Consider the following 19,874-nt stretch of genomic DNA (forward strand, 5'->3'; position numbering starts at 1 on the left):
ATCCGACCGCAACTCCTGAATTGTAGCATTTCCAGGATCTCTGCAGTTTAGGATACGCTCCATCCTTCGCGACACGAGCTGAAGAACCCTTCACTGGGCACTCTTCTGGCTCGAAGGCTTCTGAAGACTAACAAGTTTCCTCACTCTCTAGATACCTCAAGTTCCACGACATCCAGACGAACTTGAGAATCTCACACACTCTCAAACACCGCCAAAATGGTCAAGACATCCGTGCTCAACGACGCTCTTAAGAGCATCAACAATGCCGAAAAGGCCGGCAAGCGCCAGGTCATGATCCGACCCAGCTCCAAGGTCATCATCAAGTTCCTGTCCGTCATGCAAAAACACGGTACGTTCGCACCTACGGTTCCCCTTGCCTTGCAAAGAGGAGGATTCTGGCACACGGCACACTTTCCAAGATTTGTCGGGTTGATAACTAGGCGGCGGTTTCAAGCATTGCACCCCACGACCTTTGCCCTTTAAGTGCCCGAAAGATTGACTCTTCTCTGCGACTGATTCTTACACATTTGCTCGCTCATTTCATCCGTGTTTGTTTAATGTTTATTTGGTCGCAACATCTCTCGCCTGGTCTCCAACTTGGACTGACGGCTGTATTTTGTGAACAGGCTACATTGGCGAATTTGAAGAGGTCGACGACCACCGCAGCGGCAAAGTTGTTATCCAACTCAATGGCCGTCTCAACAAGACCGGTGTCATCTCCCCTCGTTACAACGTCCAGCTCCGAGACCTCGAGAAGTGGGTCGTCAAGTTGTTGCCTTCCCGTCAGTTCGGCTACATCGTTCTGACTACCAGCGCGGGAATTATGGATCACGAGGAGGCCAGAAGGAAGCACGTTTCAGGGAAGATCATTGGCTTCTTTTACTAGACGACATATCGAAACGTGTTCTGCATGTGGTACGCATGAGCGAGGGAATTGTGATACCCGGAAAAAAGTCTTGAATGCAGCTTCAGATCCTGATTTCGGGAGAGGTCAGATGATTCCAGCTAGATCTAGGGGATTTGAACGTCCTGAATGAATCGAAACCATCCCTAACCATGACTCTGTATTCCGTAGGGCCTTGTCCAGGCATGAAATAAATTGAGCCTCTTGGGAAAGAATTTTGACCTCCAACAATGCCAAGACCTTTGCCCTAGTTGCCAAATCGGGACCCTGCGGGGGCGCAACAAGTTTCTATCACTCAAAGACAGGAACTTCCACTCATCACTCATTTCTTCTATCAACGATCAACCACAGCAAAAATGGTATGCGCACCCCTCCAAGTATCTGATCAATCAATTTGAAATGTCCGTTACTGACATATTCAGGCGCCCGCAGCATCCTCCGGCGGCAAGAAGCAAAAGAAGAAGTGGTCCAAGGGAAAGGGTACGTCTTCCACCGACACAATCACCATTTCTCTGATACGCATTCTACCGGGATTATTGTCTCTCGTGCTTGGTCCCCCATTCTGAAATATTTGCTAACAATTGTATCTCTTTTTCTCCTACAGTCAAGGACAAGGCCAACCACGCAGTTGTCCTCGACAAAGCCACCTCCGACAAGCTCAACAAGGACGTTCAATCGTACCGCCTCATCACTGTCGCCGTGCTGGTCGACCGATTGAAGATCAATGGATCGCTCGCGAGAAAGGCGCTCGCAGACCTCGAGGACCGAGGCGTGATCAGGAAAGTTGTCGCACACAGCAAGGGCAGCATCTACACGAGAGCGGCTGCTGGCGGTGATTAGATGCGTCGATAGCGAAGGGGGTGTGGATGATTGGCCAGAAAAATTGAACACGGGAGCCACGGCGGGAACCACCTCGACGAGACGCTCTTCGGCGTGAAATGATGTTGATGATCTTGCATGGGATAGGGACGGAAAACGCTGGGTCAGTAGACCGGGCTCAGGATCCATTTTGCAAAGAGGAAATCGAACATGTCCAACAAATGCTGGACGCGGACGAATACCATTGTCACCATCAATCATTGGCGCTCGCGATATCCTGGCTCGAGTGCTCTTTTGTGGTGAATCTCGCCAACTGTAGAGCTCGCAACCACCTGGTACTCCGTACAGTCGTCAAACAGCAGTTAAACGCAAGCAGTCTAAGATACCGAAGCCACCAATAACTTGTCTATTCCATCTTGGGGTCTATTCTTGTCGTGCCTATCGTGATCGTAACATCGCTCTCTATTGTACAGGCTTTCCAGGTGCGTCCTTTTTCTTTTCCTTTTTCGAATTCATGTTCTTGCGCTTTGGCCTCCCCTTCTCTGCTGGCTCGCAGAGCTTCGGTGGTTCGCCTGTGTATTCTGGGACGCCAACCAGCTTTCCGACCTCGAAGTATTTCTTATGGTTCTTGTAGAACTGTTCCCATCTTCTCACTTCATCCAAGACTTTCTTCTTGGCTTCTCGTCTTTCTTTTTCCGCACGCAGTTTTCTCGCACTACTCGAGATGTCTTCATCCGGATCGTCTTCGATAGCAATGTAAATCATCTCCGCGCCTCTCAAGTCCCCAGTCCGGTCGTCAAGAAAGCATCCGGTCACAAAGGCTCTGGTAGCGTCCCTGCCAGCAAACACTTCGTAACTCCCACCCGGTCCGTAAGTATGCTTTCCGGCGGAAACATCAAAGATGGTTCCGTTGATCGCCAGATAAATAGGCTTCGCAGGGTCACTGCCATCGTAGAGTGCGAGTTGCTCTGGTGTGAGATTTACTGGTCCCACCCACCAGTGAGCCAACTTGGAGGGATTCAGGAACCACGGTTCATATTTGAAGATCAGGGATGTCCCGGAAGTGAGATAGTATGAGAGGAGGCAGGAGGCGAATATTAAGGTGAGTATAACTCGCAGAATATCGAGGGGGGAAATGACACGGGACGTCGTGTCCTCGAGCTCATCTGGCGATGTTGTTGTTGGCGCGGTGGCCGTAGACTTCGAGGTCTCGGGCTGAGATCGAGGGGGTCGTCGGCGTGTTGATGAGGCATTTGCCATTATACTATATCAGAACAAGAATCCTAGCAACGCTGCATTAACTGAAGTCGCATCCTCTGAGAAATCCCCTTTCTTGGGTCGAACAGTGCAGGGAACAGACAATCCGTCATCCTACAGCGCTGGGCCGTGTGGGGAAACTGCGGGCTGGGGACGAACATGCAACTTCCAGCCACGCGGATTGATTGAATCGAGGTGCTCAGCTCACCACCACCTCGACTATTTTCTTTTTTCCCTCCACCCTTTCATTTTCCACTTTCTGCCCTCGTGAGAATCGCAGACGCGGTCTATTGTGGTGCAATATCTTGCGCTCTCTAACAAAACGCTCTTGACTTGCTGCGTCACTGTGCTGAACGAGCCTCGGCTGAAGCAAAAGTAAACAAAAGGACGATCGGTCATTCCACCCTACGACGGCCATTCCAAACTCGTCGTTATTCCAACCCTCAGTCGAGCTCAAGGCTCTCCCCTTTCAGGCGCCCTCGAGACTTTGACTGCAAGCGACCTGCCGACAAAGCCATGTCCTACTCGTACACGGTGACGGAGCGCAAACGAAAAACGACAACCTCTGGTGGGTATGGATACTCAGGCAGCAGGTCGACATTTGGATACTGGGTCCCCCTTGCTCTCACTGTGACGGCAGCAACGATCGGCCTTGCTGCGTGGGTTTGGGGTGAGAGGAAGGATGACGAGGAATCGAGCGAAGATGAACAATACCAAGGAGCGCCTCCTCCTCCAGACTATGCATCAATGAGCGGCGGTCTTCCTCCTGGACCACCAATGGCGGCTGGCTTCCAGGGAGGACCGCCTCCTCCAGGTGGCGCTCCCTTTCCAATGACACCCGGCCCGCAACAACCTGGAGGGTTTGGGCCTCCTCCTCCCGGCGGCTACCAAGGGCCTCCACCACCGGGTGGTTTTCAGGGACCTCCCGCTCCCGGAGAGTTTCAAGGCGGCCCTCCTCCTCCAGGCTGGCGTGGGACAGAAGAGGAATACCGCGCGCGCTCGACTGGAGTAGAAGAGCAACAAGAGACTGGTATAGTGGCTCGCATGTCTAGCGCACTGGGTTTCGGTCGATCAGCCACTCCTTCAGGCGATCGATCGCGCAGCCAGGGCCCGGCTCAGCCCTATGATTGGGCCAACAAGCCATTTGCTTCCGCATCGGCGGCGGCGGGCAAGATGGTCGATGCTGCCCTCAGCACCCTCAGTGGCGGAGGCGGCAAAGGCTACGAAGACCATGAGCGATGGAGTGAGGAAGCAGAACAGCGAGACAATGACCGGCAGATCCAACAGGGTATCAAAAGGCGTGGAACAGCGGACGAGTTCTTCTCTGGGAGTATAGAGCTGCCCAAGTCTGCATCTATTGCCATCGGGAAAAGGAAGACTGTGGCTGTAGTTGTCTCAGCCGCGGGATTAAACCCAGAGACCGAGTCGGACGTTGAACAACATGCGGTAAGTCAATATCCCATTTCCAGGCCTGCGGAGCAAGGATGCTAATAGGCTCTTAGTCGATCCTTTCACATCTACCGGAGTATATCGAACCCGAGTCGACACGAGTCTTCGTCCTTATCTACGCACCAGAGTTAAAATCGCACCCGCTCAGCCTCCCAACACGACGACCCTCGCAGTCCATGGCATCTTCGTTCTCCAACATCAGCCATGCAGATGCACACACTCCCGCCCAGACACCAGGGGACTTTCCCGATGATGCCATTCTGACTCAGGTGGATCCGGCTCCGATCGACGAATCAAACTCACTCTTCAGGACTCTATATAATCAAGCCATGAACGTTGTGGACAAAGATACCATGGTGTTGCCCTATACCTCGACGAATGGCCATAAACATATCCTCCGCAGCCTTTCCCCAGAGGTTGTGTATATCCAAGAGTCGCTCTGCGGTCGAGATGGCGAGATCGTCTCAGACCTGTCTGGCTGGGTGAAGCAAACTGTTATTGTCATCGGTGACGAAGGTGGCCACGGCGGATTGATCGATACGGATGACGAATCCGTGACTCACAAGGCGACCGAAAAGTGGTGGCAGAAAGAAGAGAGGACGGGACTTGGGAAGAGAGTAGCAGTCGTGGAGAGTCTGAAGATTGGGGAGGACTGGGACAGACGGATCAACGAAAAAGATTGAAGCTTGGTGGGAGCGAAAAGCATGATGATTGACGGCACCGGTAATGTTGTGATGAAGCCTGTTTTTTCTTATCGTGGATATGCAATTGTGTACCTAGCTGATCATGGTAGCGTCTATCGGGGGTGTTGGATGCTTCATACGTGTTTCTCATGCGCCCTTGGCTTGTTCACCTTCGAAAACTTCATGCATCCTCTTCTCCAACGGCCTCGTGTCGATAAACGTCTCCATACGGTAGCAAATCAATCCGCCTTTGTCCCCTCCGTCACCCAAATTTCCATCCTCCTCCCCTCTCTCCCTGACATAAAACGTCGCGAAGCCTGGAACCTCCACATCATCCTTGCCGCTCGGATCATCGCCCTTGACACGATACTTTATCCTCGCGGCCTGGTAGATCCTCGGCGGCACGTAGTCGAAATACTCGACGTAATGTTCCATCAGATCCAGACGGGCTAGTTGCGGCGGAAAGAACGTGTCGCGGACGTTTTCCAAGCCTTGAATGGGAGGGTAATTGCCGAATTGCAGCACTATGTCCGGCGAGAAGAAGTTGTTGCACCAGTGCGAGGCCGAGAGGGTGGCGGAGGCGGCGTGGAACTGTGCAAGTCAATTAGCCGTGTTTCACAGCCTATTGCGAGGCAAGACGAGGCCTTCGAACAGAAGGGGTCATATGGTTCGAGGTGTGAAGGGGTGAAGGGTAGGGCGTGAGTGTGAGGCTGAGTGAATGAATGCATTCTTGTAGGCGGCACTTACATCTTCGAGCCACTTTTGAATTTTCGCTCTCTCGGGATCCTGACTTGAAGCCATCTTATCTTTTTCTTCACAATGAGATTCGAAACTGAACCAGAACTCTACGACTTTCATTCATCCTGCCATCCATTGACCTTCATATAATGCACGCGGTAACTATCCTTCTCTGGCACGGCGTCACCTGACCACCAAGACCCCTTTTCGAATATTTGTCAGCGGAACAGCACCGAAAGACATGTCAAGCTCCATCACGTCAGTGAGAGCCAATGTTCCCTGGAGCTTTAGAGACTGGTTCCTCCGCAGATCAGGCGAAGTAACCCCAGCTGCTCACCGAGTGACACGGACGATGCAACGACGGTCTAAACACGGTCTTTCGGTCGAAAAGGTCCGAAGCCCATGGTAACCGGTGGAAACGGAGCTCGATTGTCCGCCTTGAGGCTCTGCAAAAGGGAATATGGCACGGAAGGATGGCAACAACGTCACAAATTGCGATCTACACGTGCCGGCTACCTGCAGTGGTACACATCCATGGTGTCACAGTACGTAGTCCTCGAGCGTGCTCGGGGCAAAAAGGTCCTCGGGCTTGAACCTCTTCTGGGCCAAGCCCTGGTCAAAGGAATACTGCAAGAACTTGTCCAAGACATGCTTGTTCGCCTCGAAGCCGTCTTTCCACCAGCGATCATCGCCACCCATCAGCTTCTTCGTCTCCTCCACATGGTCCTCCAGCCACGGCAGAATATACCGCAATGCCGCCCGCTCCTTCAGGGGTTCGTACGCCATCTCGAGGCTTTTGGCAAAGGCCTTGGTCAGGCTCTTTGCGATCCACGGATTAGCCTCGTACACGCTCCGTTTCAGGGCCACGACGTGCATGATCGGGAATATCTTGGTTCGTGCATAGTATTCGGCTTCAACGGCTTTGAAGTCGTCGAACAGCCGCGTCACCGTGTCCGGCGACGTGTCGAACGAGGAGGGCTTGGTGGCGCTGAAGATGGCATCGAGCTCCCCGTCAGCCAGCATCTGTGACAGATTCTGCCCAGGTTGGATTGCCGTGACTTTGATGTCAGCCGGGTAGGTGTGAGAAACCTTGGAATGCCGGGGCTTGTCCGAAGGCTCAATAGCCCCAGTGTAGAAGTGCACGCTGGAGAGAGGGACACCAAAGTCTTCAGCCAGGATTCCACGTTGCCAGACTGCTGCTGTCACTGTGGTTCGTCAAAACAATTAGCAACGTTGAGCTTCTCTCTAAAATGGCTGGAATAAAATAGTTGGGGCCACCGACTTTGGTACTCGGGGGTCCCAATGCGTTTTCCACGCAGATCCTCCGGGCTCTTGATGCCGGCTTTGGAGTTGATGTACATCGATTGATGCCGGAAGAAGCGTGATGGGAAGACTGGTAGGGCAATAAATGGTGGATTCTCTTGGTTCAGGGTAAGAACATAAGAGGACAAGGAAAGTTCAGAAAGGTCGAATTCCTGGAATCGAAGTTGGCGGAAGAAGCTGTCCTGGACCACGTCAGTCATTCCATAACTCTCGCTGTAGCCGTTTGCTTTGCTGAGAAGAATATAGGATCGGCTTACGTCTCCTCGACCCGATAGTTGAGAAAGGTGAGCTCAATTCCCTCTGCTTGGACTCTTCCATCTTCAATGGCTTTCATCCGGTCGTAATCCCAGCATGCGAAGGATAGCTTGAGCACCATGTTGGGCGGGCGAGTTTGAATCTCTCAGTATCGCTCCCTCTAGCTGTCCCTCAAAGGTGTGGAGAGTATTTTTTTCTGCTGTTCCTCTTTATTTTTTTGTACATGATGTTCCCATCGGTATACTCCCATCTCGGCTCCCCGTCACCGTCGGAGAGTCTCCGGGGCGAGGCGCTATTGGAACACAGTCTCGACCCTTAACGAGCAAATGTCTCGATCCGGGCGCTCTAGTCGACTCGGCACCACTTTATAAGGTCCGCGGCTCACTCCGACAAAACGGCCCTTGTCGAGGTCGGGGACACTCTGGGGGAGGAGGCGAGACCATTAGATATAACAATACCCCACAGAATGCATGTGTCTGAAAATGCTGCACTCTTACCCCAGACTCGCAAACACCCTCGCAACTGCTTCTTCCTCTCCTCGACAAGATGGACTCCGAGGACAAAGTACACGTCGTGGTCTCCAACGACGGCTCTGAGCAGGCGATTGAAAATGCCGTCCCCGAGAAGCCAGATGATGTTCGACGTGATCGTCATGGATTTCCACTGCTCCCACAACCGACGCGTTTTCGCGACGATCCGTTGGTGAGAGAAGAAAACGCCCTTTTGATGAACGATTTGAATTGCTGACAAGGAGTTTTGCAGAACTGGCCAACATGGTTGAAGTGGCTCGTGCTCCTCCAGGCTTCATTCCTGGCAATGCTTGGGCCATTCAATTCGGCGGTCGTCAATCCTGGACTGGTGCCACTTGCAAAGCTTTTCCACATCCCCGTCGGCCAGGCGTCGTACCAGACGACCTCTGTCATCATCTCTGTGGGCATTTCGCCTTTGTTCTGGACTCCGCTTGCCAATGTCTATGGAAGACGGCCCGTCTATCTCATTTCGACACTCATCGGAATTGTCGCCACCGTTGGCAGTGGTGTTGCGAAAACATGGCACACTCTGATCATTGCTCGAGTTTTTAGTGGTGTCGGTGTGGGCGCAGCCATGGCTCTTGGTGCCGCCACCGTCAACGATTTGTTCTTTCTCCATGAGGTACTGCTTTCCTACAGCCTTTTCAGACTCTGTTAAGGCATGCTAACACACCAATCCAGAGAGGTTTGAAGATGGGCATCTTTACGGTCTTCTTGACCAACGGTGCTCACGTCGCCCCCGTCATAGGAGGCTACCTGGTACAGACAGCCGGAGTGCGATGGGGATATTACTTCCCCGCTATCGTCAACTCGGTGACTTTTGTGATCATGTTCTTCGCCATGCCCGAGACCCTCTTTTCTCGCTCTGAGAAGGTACTCGCACAACACCAGGAGAGAACCTACATGCAGATGCTCTTCAGCTTCCGCCGGAATGCGCTACGGGACAGACGAGTTCACCTGCGAGACTTTATTCGGCCGTTTGAGATGATGTACTATCCCTCGGTGACGCTGACGTGTCTCTACTACATTGTGTCGTTCGCATTCTCCTCAATCCTACCGGCAGTGACGGTCGCCATTCTCTTCACGAAGATCTATCACTTCAAAACCGGAGCCATTGGACTTATGCTTGGTCTTCCACTCTTGATCGGCTCGGCACTTGGAGAGTTCCTGTCCGGACCCTTTTCAGATTGGTTCATGTACCGGTACGCAAAGAAGCACGGTGGAGAGAGGAAGCCAGAAGCTCGATTGCCCGCATGCCTGGGGAGCCTTCTCCTCTGCCCGACTGGAATCATCATCTACGGAGTCTGCCTGTATCACAAGACGCACTGGATGGGCCCGGTGATGGGAATGGCAATTTCCAGTTTCGGTCTTCAGCTGGTAACCACCGTCAGCTATGCGTACTGCAGTGACTGCTACAAGCCGCAGTCGGGAGAAATCAGCAGCTTGTACAACTTCTGGCGGCAGACTTTTGCGTTTCCCTTGGGCTTTTATGCGTAAGTGCTTATCGATTTTCTCTGAAACCTGGAAGATCCAGGCTGACATCCACAATAGCCTCCCGTTCGCCGCCGAGATCACCATTCAATGGGCTTGGGTCACCCTTGCTCTCATTACAGCGGTGACGTCCGTGGGAGTTGTTGTTCTGATATTCAAGGGTGAAGAGTGGAGGAAACGGCTCGGTCAGCCGCAATTCCACAAGGATATCTGATCTTGTGAGCATCCCTAGTAGGCTGCACGCAAGTGTAAGGATTGGGCCTGGCATATTATATATTATATAGCTGAGAAGCTGGGGGTCAACGATCTCATATTCATTGACAATGATCTGTCTACGACGACATGTATCAGAGGAGTAGAACGATGAGGCCCAATATATACTGAAAAAATCATTCTATATTTGTCTTCTGAACAGTCTTCCGAGCAATCAATGTGTACCTACCTATTATATGAACTAAACCAAAGCAGCCAGACAGACCATTTCAGAAGCCAAAAATAAATCATCTCTGCCTCTGAAAAGGAATCCCTAGTCCCTCCCCCCCATGACCGGCACCTCATCCCGGCCACATGTATCATGGCGTCACGTGCATTGCCCCCAGTGCCGTATATTCCCCGGATTTCCAACTCCAAATGTTGCGGGGCTTTTTCATTCGCTTTCATTCTATCACATCCCCCTGCACCACATTGACCACACCGGGCCGCTAAGCGATAGGGCTTTGGTGCACAGACGGACCTAGTAACAGAAGCAAAGACTCTTTCTACCCTACCACGGCCTTTTCCAGCCGCGGAATGCGAGCAATTCTGTGTCGTCCAGGATGGCGGATCCGCCACTGAAGAAAAGACTTGCATCTGGAAAAGCATGCACAAGCTGCCGAAGGAGGAAGAATCGGTGCGACGGGGGTCGGCCTAATTGTGCGTCATGCCAGAGCCGTGGGGCCCGTTGCGTATATCCTTCCCTGGTTGACGAGCTCAGCCTCGACGAGTAAGGAGTTGGATGCCCTGTTGTTGCATTGTCTAACTGCTTTCCAGACTCAGGTCGCTCGTAGACCTCAAGGCACGAACAAACATTGAGCCTCTCAGTGAAGGCGCAGAAGAGCAGCTTGAGCAACGTCAATACTTTGACAACGATGCTGCTGATGCTACGGCGGCCGATGTCACAACCCAGAGCAATGCCGCAAACGTCCAGACTCCTATCACCGCCACTCCATCCGAATCTCAAGATCCTGAGGCATTCTTTGGGGAGTCGTCAACTTTTGCTTTTGTTTCAAAAGTTCAAACCACGAACGTACCTCGACAAGCCCTGACCCCGGCGCACAAACGACGCCGCCTTTCAAGTTCAAGAAGCTCCCGAACCCACAGTCTGGACCCGGGCCTCACTCCCAGGGACTCCGAAGATACGTACGAACTACCCTCGAGAGATTTGGCCGACAGTCTTGTGGACTTATACTTCAACCACGTGCATCGTCTCTATCCCTTTGTTCACGAGCCCAGCTTCAGGAACCAATACGAGCGCATGTGGATCCCCGATGGGAGTCACTCTGACACGAAAGCTACTTGGCTGGCACTCCTCAATCTCATTTTCGCCCATGGGTGCGAGTTTCACGAGCCTATTGAAGGAATGAGCGCCTCGCATTCGGCAACACGCTTTCTCGTACGGGCTCGAAACATAGTGTTTGCCCATATCTTCAAAGAGGGCAATTTGGAGCTTGTCCAGTCACTGCTGCTGATGTGCCACTATCTTCAAGGAACCTTGGAGTTGACCGAGTGCTGGAGCCTAAGTGGACTAATGATCAGGACATCTATCAGCATCGGGCTTCATCTCAATCCCTCTCCTGCTATGTCTGCCGTGGAAAGGGAAGTCAGGAAACGCGTGTGGTGGGGCTGTTTCGTTATCGACCGCACTTTGAGTATGAAGTTTGGCCGACCACCTTCCATTCCCACCGGCAATGCATCAGATGTTGAGTTGCCACTACCAGTAGACGATCAATATATCATGAACGACTCAGTCATTCCGCGCCAACCTGCAAATCGGCCCTCTCTGACGTCCTTTTTCGTTCAGACGATCAAGCTCGCACATATCATCGACAGCGTCCTCCTCAAACTCTACTCGTCGTCGACCAAACCATGGACCTCTACAGTTCCGTCGCCAAACAAGCAGGATCATTTCACAGAGATCTTTGGCCACTCTGTTCTGTTGGATGGAGAACTGCTGTCCTGGTGGAATGGCAACCCACCCCATCTGAAGGAGGACCCCGACTACCCGGACGGCCCTGATTTCCAACGACAACGGAATGTCATGTACATCCGGTGCGCACGCCCATGCAATAAGATTGAATCGAAGACTAACGTGAGAGCAGGTTTCTGAATGTTCGCCTGCTGCTCCATCGCCAATCTTTTCTCATCTTCAGCCGACAAGAAATCGAGGACGGTTTCCATAGAGATGTTGCCATTGCTTCATGCAACCGTTGTATCCTGTCTGCCCGTGATACTATCAGGGTGATCTACGCCCAGTACCGTCGCGGACTACTGAATTCCCTGTGGTACAATCTTCACTGTAAGTCTCAATCCTCATGCAAAGACTTTCAGCTCATGTACCCAGATGTTTTCACTGCCATCGGGGTTCTCTTGACCCTACAGACTATGGAAAGATGGAAGCTGGAAGCGTTAGGTCAAACCGGGCCTGATGAGACACTGGAGCTGGGCATGGAATTTTTGAAGGTAGCCAGTGGTACAAGCACCCTTGCAGCAAGGTACCTGATTCTGCTTGAGCGCATTCAAACCCAAACGAGTGGTCGGGAAACACCCCTTCCCGGCCAGCTGTCCAGCCACGGCCACATGACGCAGCATCAATCGGATAGTTCGGACCCGGCATTGCTCCCGTCAGACAGGACTCCCTGGCAACGGCCGCAGGACGAAGGTCAGTTGGGACTCAGCTCGGATCTTATCGACTTTGACGACTTACTCTTTGGCACGGGTCTTCCAAGAGACTTGCTGTCCGCTGATTGGTCGGGGTTTGATCCTATATGATCGGATAGCCGCCTTGTGACCATGCCGCACGAGCCATGCCATGTGATGAAGGGGCCGATGCGGAGACTCCGAGTTCTTGGAGTTGGTGCCACATTCGCGGAGGCGAGGCGACGACAAAATGGGGTATTCAAGCTGCCAGGATCCGTTCGGCATGGACCCGATGGAGCCGCGGCTGGGAGCCGACGTCGTGGAGGAGGAGAGAGAAGCCACCATTACAAGGGTGGCTCGGCATATTAAAAGCACGGAAACCACTAAAACAAAGGATAACAAAGCGTATACGGGACGAAGACCCTCAAGATGCATGGAAAAGCGACATCCGTGGCTGCCCTGGTGCTTGATTATGCCCGCCAGCTCTCGTGGGTGATTCCTGTGGGGGGTGTTTTCCTGTGCCTCTTCTCATTCATCGTCTACCAACGATGGTTCTCACCTTTGGCCAAGATAAACGGACCATTCTGGGCGTCCCTCAGCCCTCTATGGAAGCTGCTGGCCTTCAACAATGGCAACTTCCATGAGACAATTCTGGCTCTCCATGAAAAATATGGACCCATCGTCCGCATCGCCCCGAACGAGGTCATCATATCTGACAAGTCGGCCATCCGGGAAATCTATAATACCGTCCAAGGCAGAGATTTTCTAAAGGTGAGTCTCCAGTTGAGCATGGGAAAGCTGGCAGTGTCTAATCGATGTGCAGACAACATACTACGAGTGGGTTTCGCAACCGCCCAAAACCGTACAAAGCTAATGGTGTTCGTAGTGCATTTACCGCCTTCCGACCAACCATCTTTGGTCAAAGGGATCCGTATCTACATGCTCAGCGCAAACGGATTGTGTCCCACGGGTACAGCATGAACGCACTCCAGGCCATGGAGAAGTTTGTCCAGGAGCGTCTCCAAATCTTCATGGGGAAGATGTCCGCTTTTGCAGCCTCTGGAGGCGAGATCAACTTGGGAAAATGGTGCCACTTCTTTGCCTTTGATGTCATTGGAGAGTTGGTACGTTTGGTAACGCCTGTCGTGGGAATATGACTGATTCTTTTCTTCCAGGCCTTCAGCGAGGGGTTCGGCATGCTCGAGACCGGAGTAGAGGACGAGCATATTCGTCTCATCAACAACCAGATGGAATTCGGATCTACGATTGGAATGATGCCGTCCCTCATTCCGTACACGAAATGGACCTGGCTCCCAATTCCCTGGCTGCAGAGTCTCCAGGCGGGCCGTGAAAGGTTGAAGGAGGTTGGTATCTACAGGTTCCTTTAATGTATACATCTGGCTAACTATCCCTCTAGCTTACAAAATCTCGTGTGGAACGGAGACAAGAAAAGGTCAGCGACCGAAAAGATCTACTCGGCAGGCTCATCGAGGCCAAGGATCCGGTCACTGGCCAGATGCTCGATTCTATTGATTTGCGGACCGAGGCTTTCTCTAGCATGTAAGCCTGCCCCCATCATTCGACGAGCCTGGCCCATGCTAAATAATCCGTGTAGTGTTGCAGGCAGCGACTCAACATCGTCGGCTCTGAGCTACACATTCTATCACGTTTTGGGCCATCCTACTGTCTACAAGGCGTTGACCAAAGAATTGCGCGATGCATTCCCCGGTCGCGATTACAAGACTGACGAGACACCTCCAACATATGCGGACCTTGGCAAACTGCCCTACCTGCAAGCAGTGATTAAGGAGAGTCTCCGTCTGACGCCACCAGCTACGATCAACCTGCCGCGCTATGTGCCGGAAGGTGGGCGCGTCGTTGCCGGGACGTATTTCCCTGCCAAGGTTTGTTTCCTCCCCCTAAACAGAAAGCAATATTGGTGATCCGTGGCCCTGACTTTTGGGGCAAAATATAGACAATCGTCGGAATGTCCGCGCTGCCGGTCCACCTGAACCAGGAAAACTTTGGCCCCGACGCCGCGGCGTTCAACCCTGACCGCTGGATCAGCGGGTCGGGCGGGATCACCCCTGATGAGATGCAGCGGTACTGGATGCCCTTCGGCCACGGGTCGAGGCAGTGCATCGGCAAGAACGTGGCCATGATGGAGGTGAGTGATTCCGCGGCCCGTCTCGAATTCCCTCCCGGGCTTGCTTTCCTTATCAAACGACGCTGACTTCTGCCGCTTTAGTTGATCAAACTTGTCGGAACACTCTTGCTGTATTTCGACGTCGAGCTGGTGACCGACAACGTCGGTTTCGGTGGGCTCGGCGACAAGAAGCTGCCCGAAATCCCAGCCTCGAAAAGTTACTTCTTCGCCAGGATCAGGGATCCATTGATGGTGAGGATCCGTGAGAGAGGATCCCATTAGATTGGGGATGTTGGGACGATAGAGGAGGATGGGCACGACTACGAATGCGAAAATGAACATGACAAAAAAAGACACATGGATGTCGTCGTATATAGCTATCATGCATGAAGACGGGTGAGCTGAGAAAGGCTCTAGGTAAGGTAGTAAGTAGTCTCCCAAGGCTGAGAAAGTAGGGAGGTACAGGAGTTTTATCTATTCAGTTCTATACACTACACACAAACTGCCTCCACCGGACGGGCCTTGTCCTTCTGCCCCTCCGCTGACGTAGACCTCGCAGTCTCCGACCAGCCCGGCGATCAGTCCTCCAACCGCAGCCCTTGCATGGCGGGTGCTGTGGATGTCGCTGTCGGTGTTCATGGTATGGCGCCACGACCGCACACGGCCGCTGGGGTCCGCCTCGGCCTTTGCGAACACCTGGACGACCTTGCCTTGATCCTTCTTCACCTGGTTGAGCAGATCCAGCACGGCCGGGGCGTCAATGGCGTCGGCCATGTACCGCGACACGGCGCGCAGATGACCACCCTGCTGCTGCTGCTGTCCTCCACCCGCCGCCGGGTCTGTCGCCAGGATCAATACGTGGCAATCCTCCAGCTCGGCGCCACTGCTACAGCTCGCTTTAGCGCTCCAAGTCTGCTGCGAATCCAAGGCGTCCTCCAGTTGGATGTCTTGCGAAAGCTCGTCGAGTGCCAGGGCGATGCCGACGGCGCTCGCGTACCGTGATTTGGCCATCGACTCATACGTGTCGGTGGTGACGGGCACGCGGCCCTGCGCGCGGACGGCCTCGATCTTGCCCGACGTCAACAGCGGACACTTGATGAGGACCAGGTGGACGTGGCCCGCCGTGAGCGACGCGCGCTGCATCATCGCGCGCACCGTCGCCGCCACCTGGCGCGCGTGCTCGGCCGTCCCGACCTCGTGTGGCTCCAGCACGCGCGTGCGCCCGATCGAAGTCACCAGTCCCGTGCTAGTAGTCACGCCGCGGTGTGCTCGCACGAAGAAGGTGACGTGCGGGCTGAGTACGCCCTCGGTCCCGCCGGAGAAGATGGTCACGGCGTCCTCGGGAATCCGGGGCTCCCATACGGCGGAAGCGAGCGTTCGAGAAAAGTCGTTGACGCAGCCGTTCCCTACGAAGTAAGTGGCTCTGCGTCAGCCCTCTTCCCTTTCTGGTGAAGATAGAGTTCTTGTGCCCCTTTGTGTCTGAGGAGCAGAAAAACGGGGATGGGGCGAACATGCCTTCCGTCTTGCCGACCACGGCCAGGATCTGGGATGCATCGTATCCAGCTTCTTTCAACCTGTCCAGCGGCGTGGTATCGGCCGGGGACGACGTGGGGAACTTGAAAATCTCAACGGCCGCCATTCCCGCAGTAAGAGACCGTATGCAGACGCAAGGCGGAGTCCCGGAACGATATAGCAACTGTTCTTAAATTGTTTCTGCTAGTTATTCGAGATTTGCACCGAGGAGAAGTAAGAATGCCAATGGATGGGGAAGACAATCCAATTGGCGATGCAAATGTAGATGCAGATCTGTTACCTGTACAGTATGAAGCGAGTTGAATTGTCGTTTATTCGCTCAAACATACATACACCATCAAGTTACTCTCGAAAAAAGGTCTATATCCAAGTCAGGTATTGTCCACCGGGCATCTCCATTGGCGGGTATCGCCTTATCTAGATTCCTCTATGGCGCCGGCGGAAGGGCGGCGGCCATATTATTGCCGACGGGCATTCCTCCTTTTTGTTATTATGCTTTTTACTCTATGTTAACGTTAACTATTATTCATCGGTAGTACATAGTGGATCCAAAGAGGATGGAGTGTAGCACTTTATCCATTCCAGAAATTCTATCTTGCGGATATTAACATCTCTTGCTCCGTGCGTCACCCAACTTTCTCCTTTATCAATTGTGAGTAAGGCAATGTAATTTTTAATTTCTTCTTTTCTCTTCCAACACTCCCACGTTCATGTCCTGTGCCACCGCCAAGAGAAGGTCAAAGTACTTTGATCAGTTTGATTGTTGATCGGAGGGCGAGTTAGGGAACAAATACCCTTCTTACATCCCAAGACTTGATCATGTGTTTTCAATCGCAGTGTGAGTCAATGTAAGCCCTGGACCCTCTTACGAGACGGACTGCATTCGGAGCTGCAAAGATACCCAGCTGTGGAATATTCGACGCTCTTCACCTCTTAGCATCAAAATCTACCCACACTTTCTTGACTGCGGGTCGCGAAGTAATTTTGCGATACCACTCATCCACCAACGGGTACTTGCTCCGGTCGAACTCGTCATTACCAAAGACCTTGAGGATCGTGTGCTGCCAAGGAATAAAGGCAATATCGACATATGACAGCTTGTTGCCGACGAGCCATGGTCCATCACCATCACCACTGGTGTCCTTTCGCTTCTGTTGACCCAAGTGATCTTCCAAGACCGCCGTCACTCTCGCAATCTCTTTCAGGTACCGATCAAGGGCACTCGGCACCGATTCCTGGTGGAACAGCTTGAACCAGCCCGCCTGGCCGTAATAAGGACCCTGCCCCGAAGTCTGGAAGTATAGCCACTGCTTTGCGAGCCAGAACTCGATCGTCCCGGCATCGAAGCTCAATTGATGCTCCTGATCGTAGGTGTCGATGAGGTATTCCACGATGGCACCAGACTCCCAAAGCGTGACTCCGGTATTGGCGTCATGAATCGACGGGAGACGTCCATTGGGGTTGATGGCGAGATACTCGGGTTTCTTGACATCGGAGAACGGGACCGGAATCACTTCATAGGGAAGTTGCAGTTCCTCGAGAATGATAGCCACTTTGGCAGGGTTGGGACTTCGAGGTTCACCCCATAGTTTGATTGGTTTCAGGTTTGATGGCATTCTAAGGCTTGTTTTGGATACCGGAGGAGCAAAGGTACGTGTTTGCGACTGGGTGAATGGATGAACTCACGCTTGTTAAGGAAGAACAGCCGGTTGCCGTGCAGGCATGTATTTGTGGAAGTCACATCTCTCATATACGTTGACGATGTCAATCGCATGTTTGGTCATCTGTCAGCAGTCATTAATTGCACCACAGTTCTCTTAGCATTTGTAAGAGATGAGAAAGGCAAGAGCTGTCTGTCGGAAAGATTCTCCAATGAGGGACTAGATCAGATATTGAGAGCATGGGATTTCCTCCAAGGATTGCTAAGACTCACCGACACAACACAAGCTGCCACAGGAGCAATCTAGACTTGCCACTCTGCCAGTCTCTTGCCAGTGGTGCGAGGACGTTGGGAAGGTGGTCTAGGCCCAAGGAGGAAACCTGTCATGGTTCAGTGGGGAATCTGTACTGAACTAGGCTTTTTCGGGAGAAACTTTTCGAGCACGACAAACCACCACATCTACGAGCTACTTCCTTTGCCCTCCTCCCTTACCGACGTCAACTCTCTCATCCAACAATCTTTACATGACCTGAGACTGGAACGAGCACAACCAATGTCATTCTCCAGCAGAGCATGTCAAACATGCAAAATCCGACGGGTCAAGGTAGGCACGCCGTCGCTGCATTGTTGTTCCTCGCAACCGAGATCATCGACTGACCCTCGGCTCCAGTGTGACGAGACCAAGCCCACGTGCCTCAGATGCATGAAGAGCGGCCAAATATGCCTCATAACCAGCGTGGTGGAGCAACCAGGCTTCGTGATCAACGTCGAGAACGCTTACGCAAGCGGCAGGGTCAAGCGGCCGAGAGGGCCACGGTCAAGTTTGACCTCGCTACGCCCACAATTCGACCTCGAAGCACGTGCCCTCGCATCCTTTTGGCAGGACCATGTTACTGCACTAGACGACGTTCCAGATGTGGCCAAGAGCCTGTGCGCGTGCATCAGTGCATGGAAGACCTCCGGGACAGAGTCACCCATGGTGGACCTCGCCTTGTCGTCCACAGCGCTGGCTGTCTTTTCGCAAGTCAAACAGCACCCGGGAGCCGGCGTAGAAGCATCGCGTAGATACTCCCGCCTTCTGCGGATGGTCAAGGAACGCATCGCAGCCTTCGATTCGTCGACATGTGTCCCCTCTATCGAGGTCATTGACGCCTGCTTGCTGACCATGTTCCTCATGGGCCGCTACGAGGCTGCAATGCCCATAACCAGCTCAACTGCGCTGCGGCAGAGATCCTTGCACCACGAGGGAGCTCTTGCAACATTGAAGATCTGGACCCAGAGTCAGGATTCAGTGCTTGAAGCAACGCCCATCATCAGGTACGGACGTAGAGGATTGATCAGATCATTAATGCGTTGGAACCTCCATCTACCGCAATGGATTCTCGACGGTGAGCGATTTGGCGAACGTGGTCTCGAGCTGGCATTCGACCGCGTCTTCGTTGCCGCTGTCAATCTGCATCATGCTTCTGGACAACTCTCACTGCAGGACGATGGATTGTCTGCCGTGGTGCTCGATCTGGTGAACGAGGCGCGCGAGCTTGACGATTCAATACGAGATTGGACAAATTCTTTGCCCCTTGCTTGGACCTACCAGAGACACACTCTCGCCAACCCAGGTCCCTGGCCCAAAAGACATTTCTACAGCCCAACAGTCTACAGTTTCCAGACAGTTGGATACGCCAGTGTCTGGAGCCAATACTTTGCGACGAGAATGCTGATCAACAGCACGCGCCTGAAACTACTGGAGATATGCCGACGCCATTCCAGTCTTGGCCCCCAATTTGGACAATCAGAATGGCTTGAATCATCTATTCTGCTGAAGAGCATGGCGGACCGTCTGGCGTTCACCATTCCCTTTGCGCTGGGAAGGATCAAAGTGCCAGAAGAGTCCACAACGGAGAGCAGCCTCGTCATATTAGAGCCAGACAGTGATCCAAAGTCGTGTTTTCCGGCCCTGACGGTGTGGCAATTGACGCTCGCTTCGAGCCTGGAGCGGATCGATCAAAAGCAGCAACAATGGTTCCGTTCTGAAACTGCCCAGCTTGGAAGCAGAATAGCGGATCGAATCCTCGAATCGGCAGAGACTGACGAATGGCCTGTGCTCTGATCAAAGAGAGCTGGCAATCTTCCAGGTAAGTCCGGCTGAATTACACGCTCAATCTGCGCAATTGAGGTATACTCGGCGGACAAT

General features: G+C 52.9%; 11 protein-coding genes across 11 annotated transcripts; 6 read left to right on the top strand and 5 right to left on the bottom strand.

Moving 5' to 3' along the window:
- Positions 1-216: 216 nt before the first annotated feature.
- On the top strand, positions 217-886 carry AYL99_09268 (40S ribosomal protein S22; the record flags this gene model as incomplete). Its single annotated transcript, XM_018840775.1, has 2 exons — positions 217-349; positions 627-886. The coding sequence occupies 2 exons, from the start codon at positions 217-219 to the stop codon at positions 884-886; spliced, it is 393 nt and encodes a 130-aa protein (XP_018689456.1).
- Positions 887-1,260: 374 nt separating this feature from the next.
- AYL99_09269 (40S ribosomal protein S25) lies at positions 1,261-1,744 on the top strand (the record flags this gene model as incomplete). Its single annotated transcript, XM_018840776.1, has 3 exons — positions 1,261-1,263; positions 1,327-1,384; positions 1,509-1,744. The coding sequence occupies 3 exons, from the start codon at positions 1,261-1,263 to the stop codon at positions 1,742-1,744; spliced, it is 297 nt and encodes a 98-aa protein (XP_018689457.1).
- Positions 1,745-2,185: 441 nt separating this feature from the next.
- Positions 2,186-2,983, bottom strand: AYL99_09270 (hypothetical protein; the record flags this gene model as incomplete). Its single annotated transcript, XM_018840777.1, has 1 exon — positions 2,186-2,983. One exon carries the CDS (start codon positions 2,981-2,983, stop codon positions 2,186-2,188), a length of 798 nt encoding a protein of 265 aa, XP_018689458.1.
- A 513-nt stretch (positions 2,984-3,496) lies between these two features.
- Positions 3,497-5,112, top strand: AYL99_09271 (hypothetical protein; the record flags this gene model as incomplete). Its single annotated transcript, XM_018840778.1, has 2 exons — positions 3,497-4,426; positions 4,483-5,112. The coding sequence occupies 2 exons, from the start codon at positions 3,497-3,499 to the stop codon at positions 5,110-5,112; spliced, it is 1,560 nt and encodes a 519-aa protein (XP_018689459.1).
- A 147-nt stretch (positions 5,113-5,259) lies between these two features.
- Positions 5,260-5,913, bottom strand: AYL99_09272 (hypothetical protein; the record flags this gene model as incomplete). The annotated part of the gene is made up of 2 exons (XM_018840779.1): positions 5,260-5,703; positions 5,860-5,913. 2 exons carry the CDS (start codon positions 5,911-5,913, stop codon positions 5,260-5,262), a joined length of 498 nt encoding a protein of 165 aa, XP_018689460.1.
- Positions 5,914-6,390: 477 nt separating this feature from the next.
- On the bottom strand, positions 6,391-7,549 carry AYL99_09273 (hypothetical protein; the record flags this gene model as incomplete). Its single annotated transcript, XM_018840780.1, has 3 exons — positions 6,391-7,055; positions 7,133-7,350; positions 7,431-7,549. 3 exons carry the CDS (start codon positions 7,547-7,549, stop codon positions 6,391-6,393), a joined length of 1,002 nt encoding a protein of 333 aa, XP_018689461.1.
- A 425-nt stretch (positions 7,550-7,974) lies between these two features.
- Positions 7,975-12,476, top strand: AYL99_09274 (hypothetical protein; the record flags this gene model as incomplete). Its single annotated transcript, XM_018840781.1, has 7 exons — positions 7,975-8,130; positions 8,191-8,580; positions 8,640-9,451; positions 9,510-9,578; positions 10,479-11,756; positions 11,807-12,003; positions 12,049-12,476. 7 exons carry the CDS (start codon positions 7,975-7,977, stop codon positions 12,474-12,476), a joined length of 3,330 nt encoding a protein of 1,109 aa, XP_018689462.1.
- A 297-nt stretch (positions 12,477-12,773) lies between these two features.
- AYL99_09275 (hypothetical protein) lies at positions 12,774-14,772 on the top strand (the record flags this gene model as incomplete). The annotated part of the gene is made up of 8 exons (XM_018840782.1): positions 12,774-13,115; positions 13,168-13,181; positions 13,231-13,468; positions 13,520-13,708; positions 13,762-13,904; positions 13,960-14,248; positions 14,320-14,511; positions 14,593-14,772. 8 exons carry the CDS (start codon positions 12,774-12,776, stop codon positions 14,770-14,772), a joined length of 1,587 nt encoding a protein of 528 aa, XP_018689463.1.
- Positions 14,773-14,964: 192 nt separating this feature from the next.
- On the bottom strand, positions 14,965-16,129 carry AYL99_09276 (hypothetical protein; the record flags this gene model as incomplete). Its single annotated transcript, XM_018840783.1, has 2 exons — positions 14,965-15,913; positions 16,002-16,129. 2 exons carry the CDS (start codon positions 16,127-16,129, stop codon positions 14,965-14,967), a joined length of 1,077 nt encoding a protein of 358 aa, XP_018689464.1.
- Positions 16,130-16,949: 820 nt separating this feature from the next.
- Positions 16,950-17,639, bottom strand: AYL99_09277 (hypothetical protein; the record flags this gene model as incomplete). Its single annotated transcript, XM_018840784.1, has 1 exon — positions 16,950-17,639. One exon carries the CDS (start codon positions 17,637-17,639, stop codon positions 16,950-16,952), a length of 690 nt encoding a protein of 229 aa, XP_018689465.1.
- A 597-nt stretch (positions 17,640-18,236) lies between these two features.
- On the top strand, positions 18,237-19,790 carry AYL99_09278 (hypothetical protein; the record flags this gene model as incomplete). Its single annotated transcript, XM_018840785.1, has 2 exons — positions 18,237-18,287; positions 18,354-19,790. 2 exons carry the CDS (start codon positions 18,237-18,239, stop codon positions 19,788-19,790), a joined length of 1,488 nt encoding a protein of 495 aa, XP_018689466.1.
- Between the last annotated feature and the right edge of the window lie 84 nt (positions 19,791-19,874).

Source organism: Fonsecaea erecta (genome assembly GCF_001651985.1).
Source record: "Fonsecaea erecta strain CBS 125763 chromosome Unknown Scaff9, whole genome shotgun sequence".
Classification (NCBI taxonomy): domain Eukaryota; kingdom Fungi; phylum Ascomycota; class Eurotiomycetes; order Chaetothyriales; family Herpotrichiellaceae; genus Fonsecaea; species Fonsecaea erecta.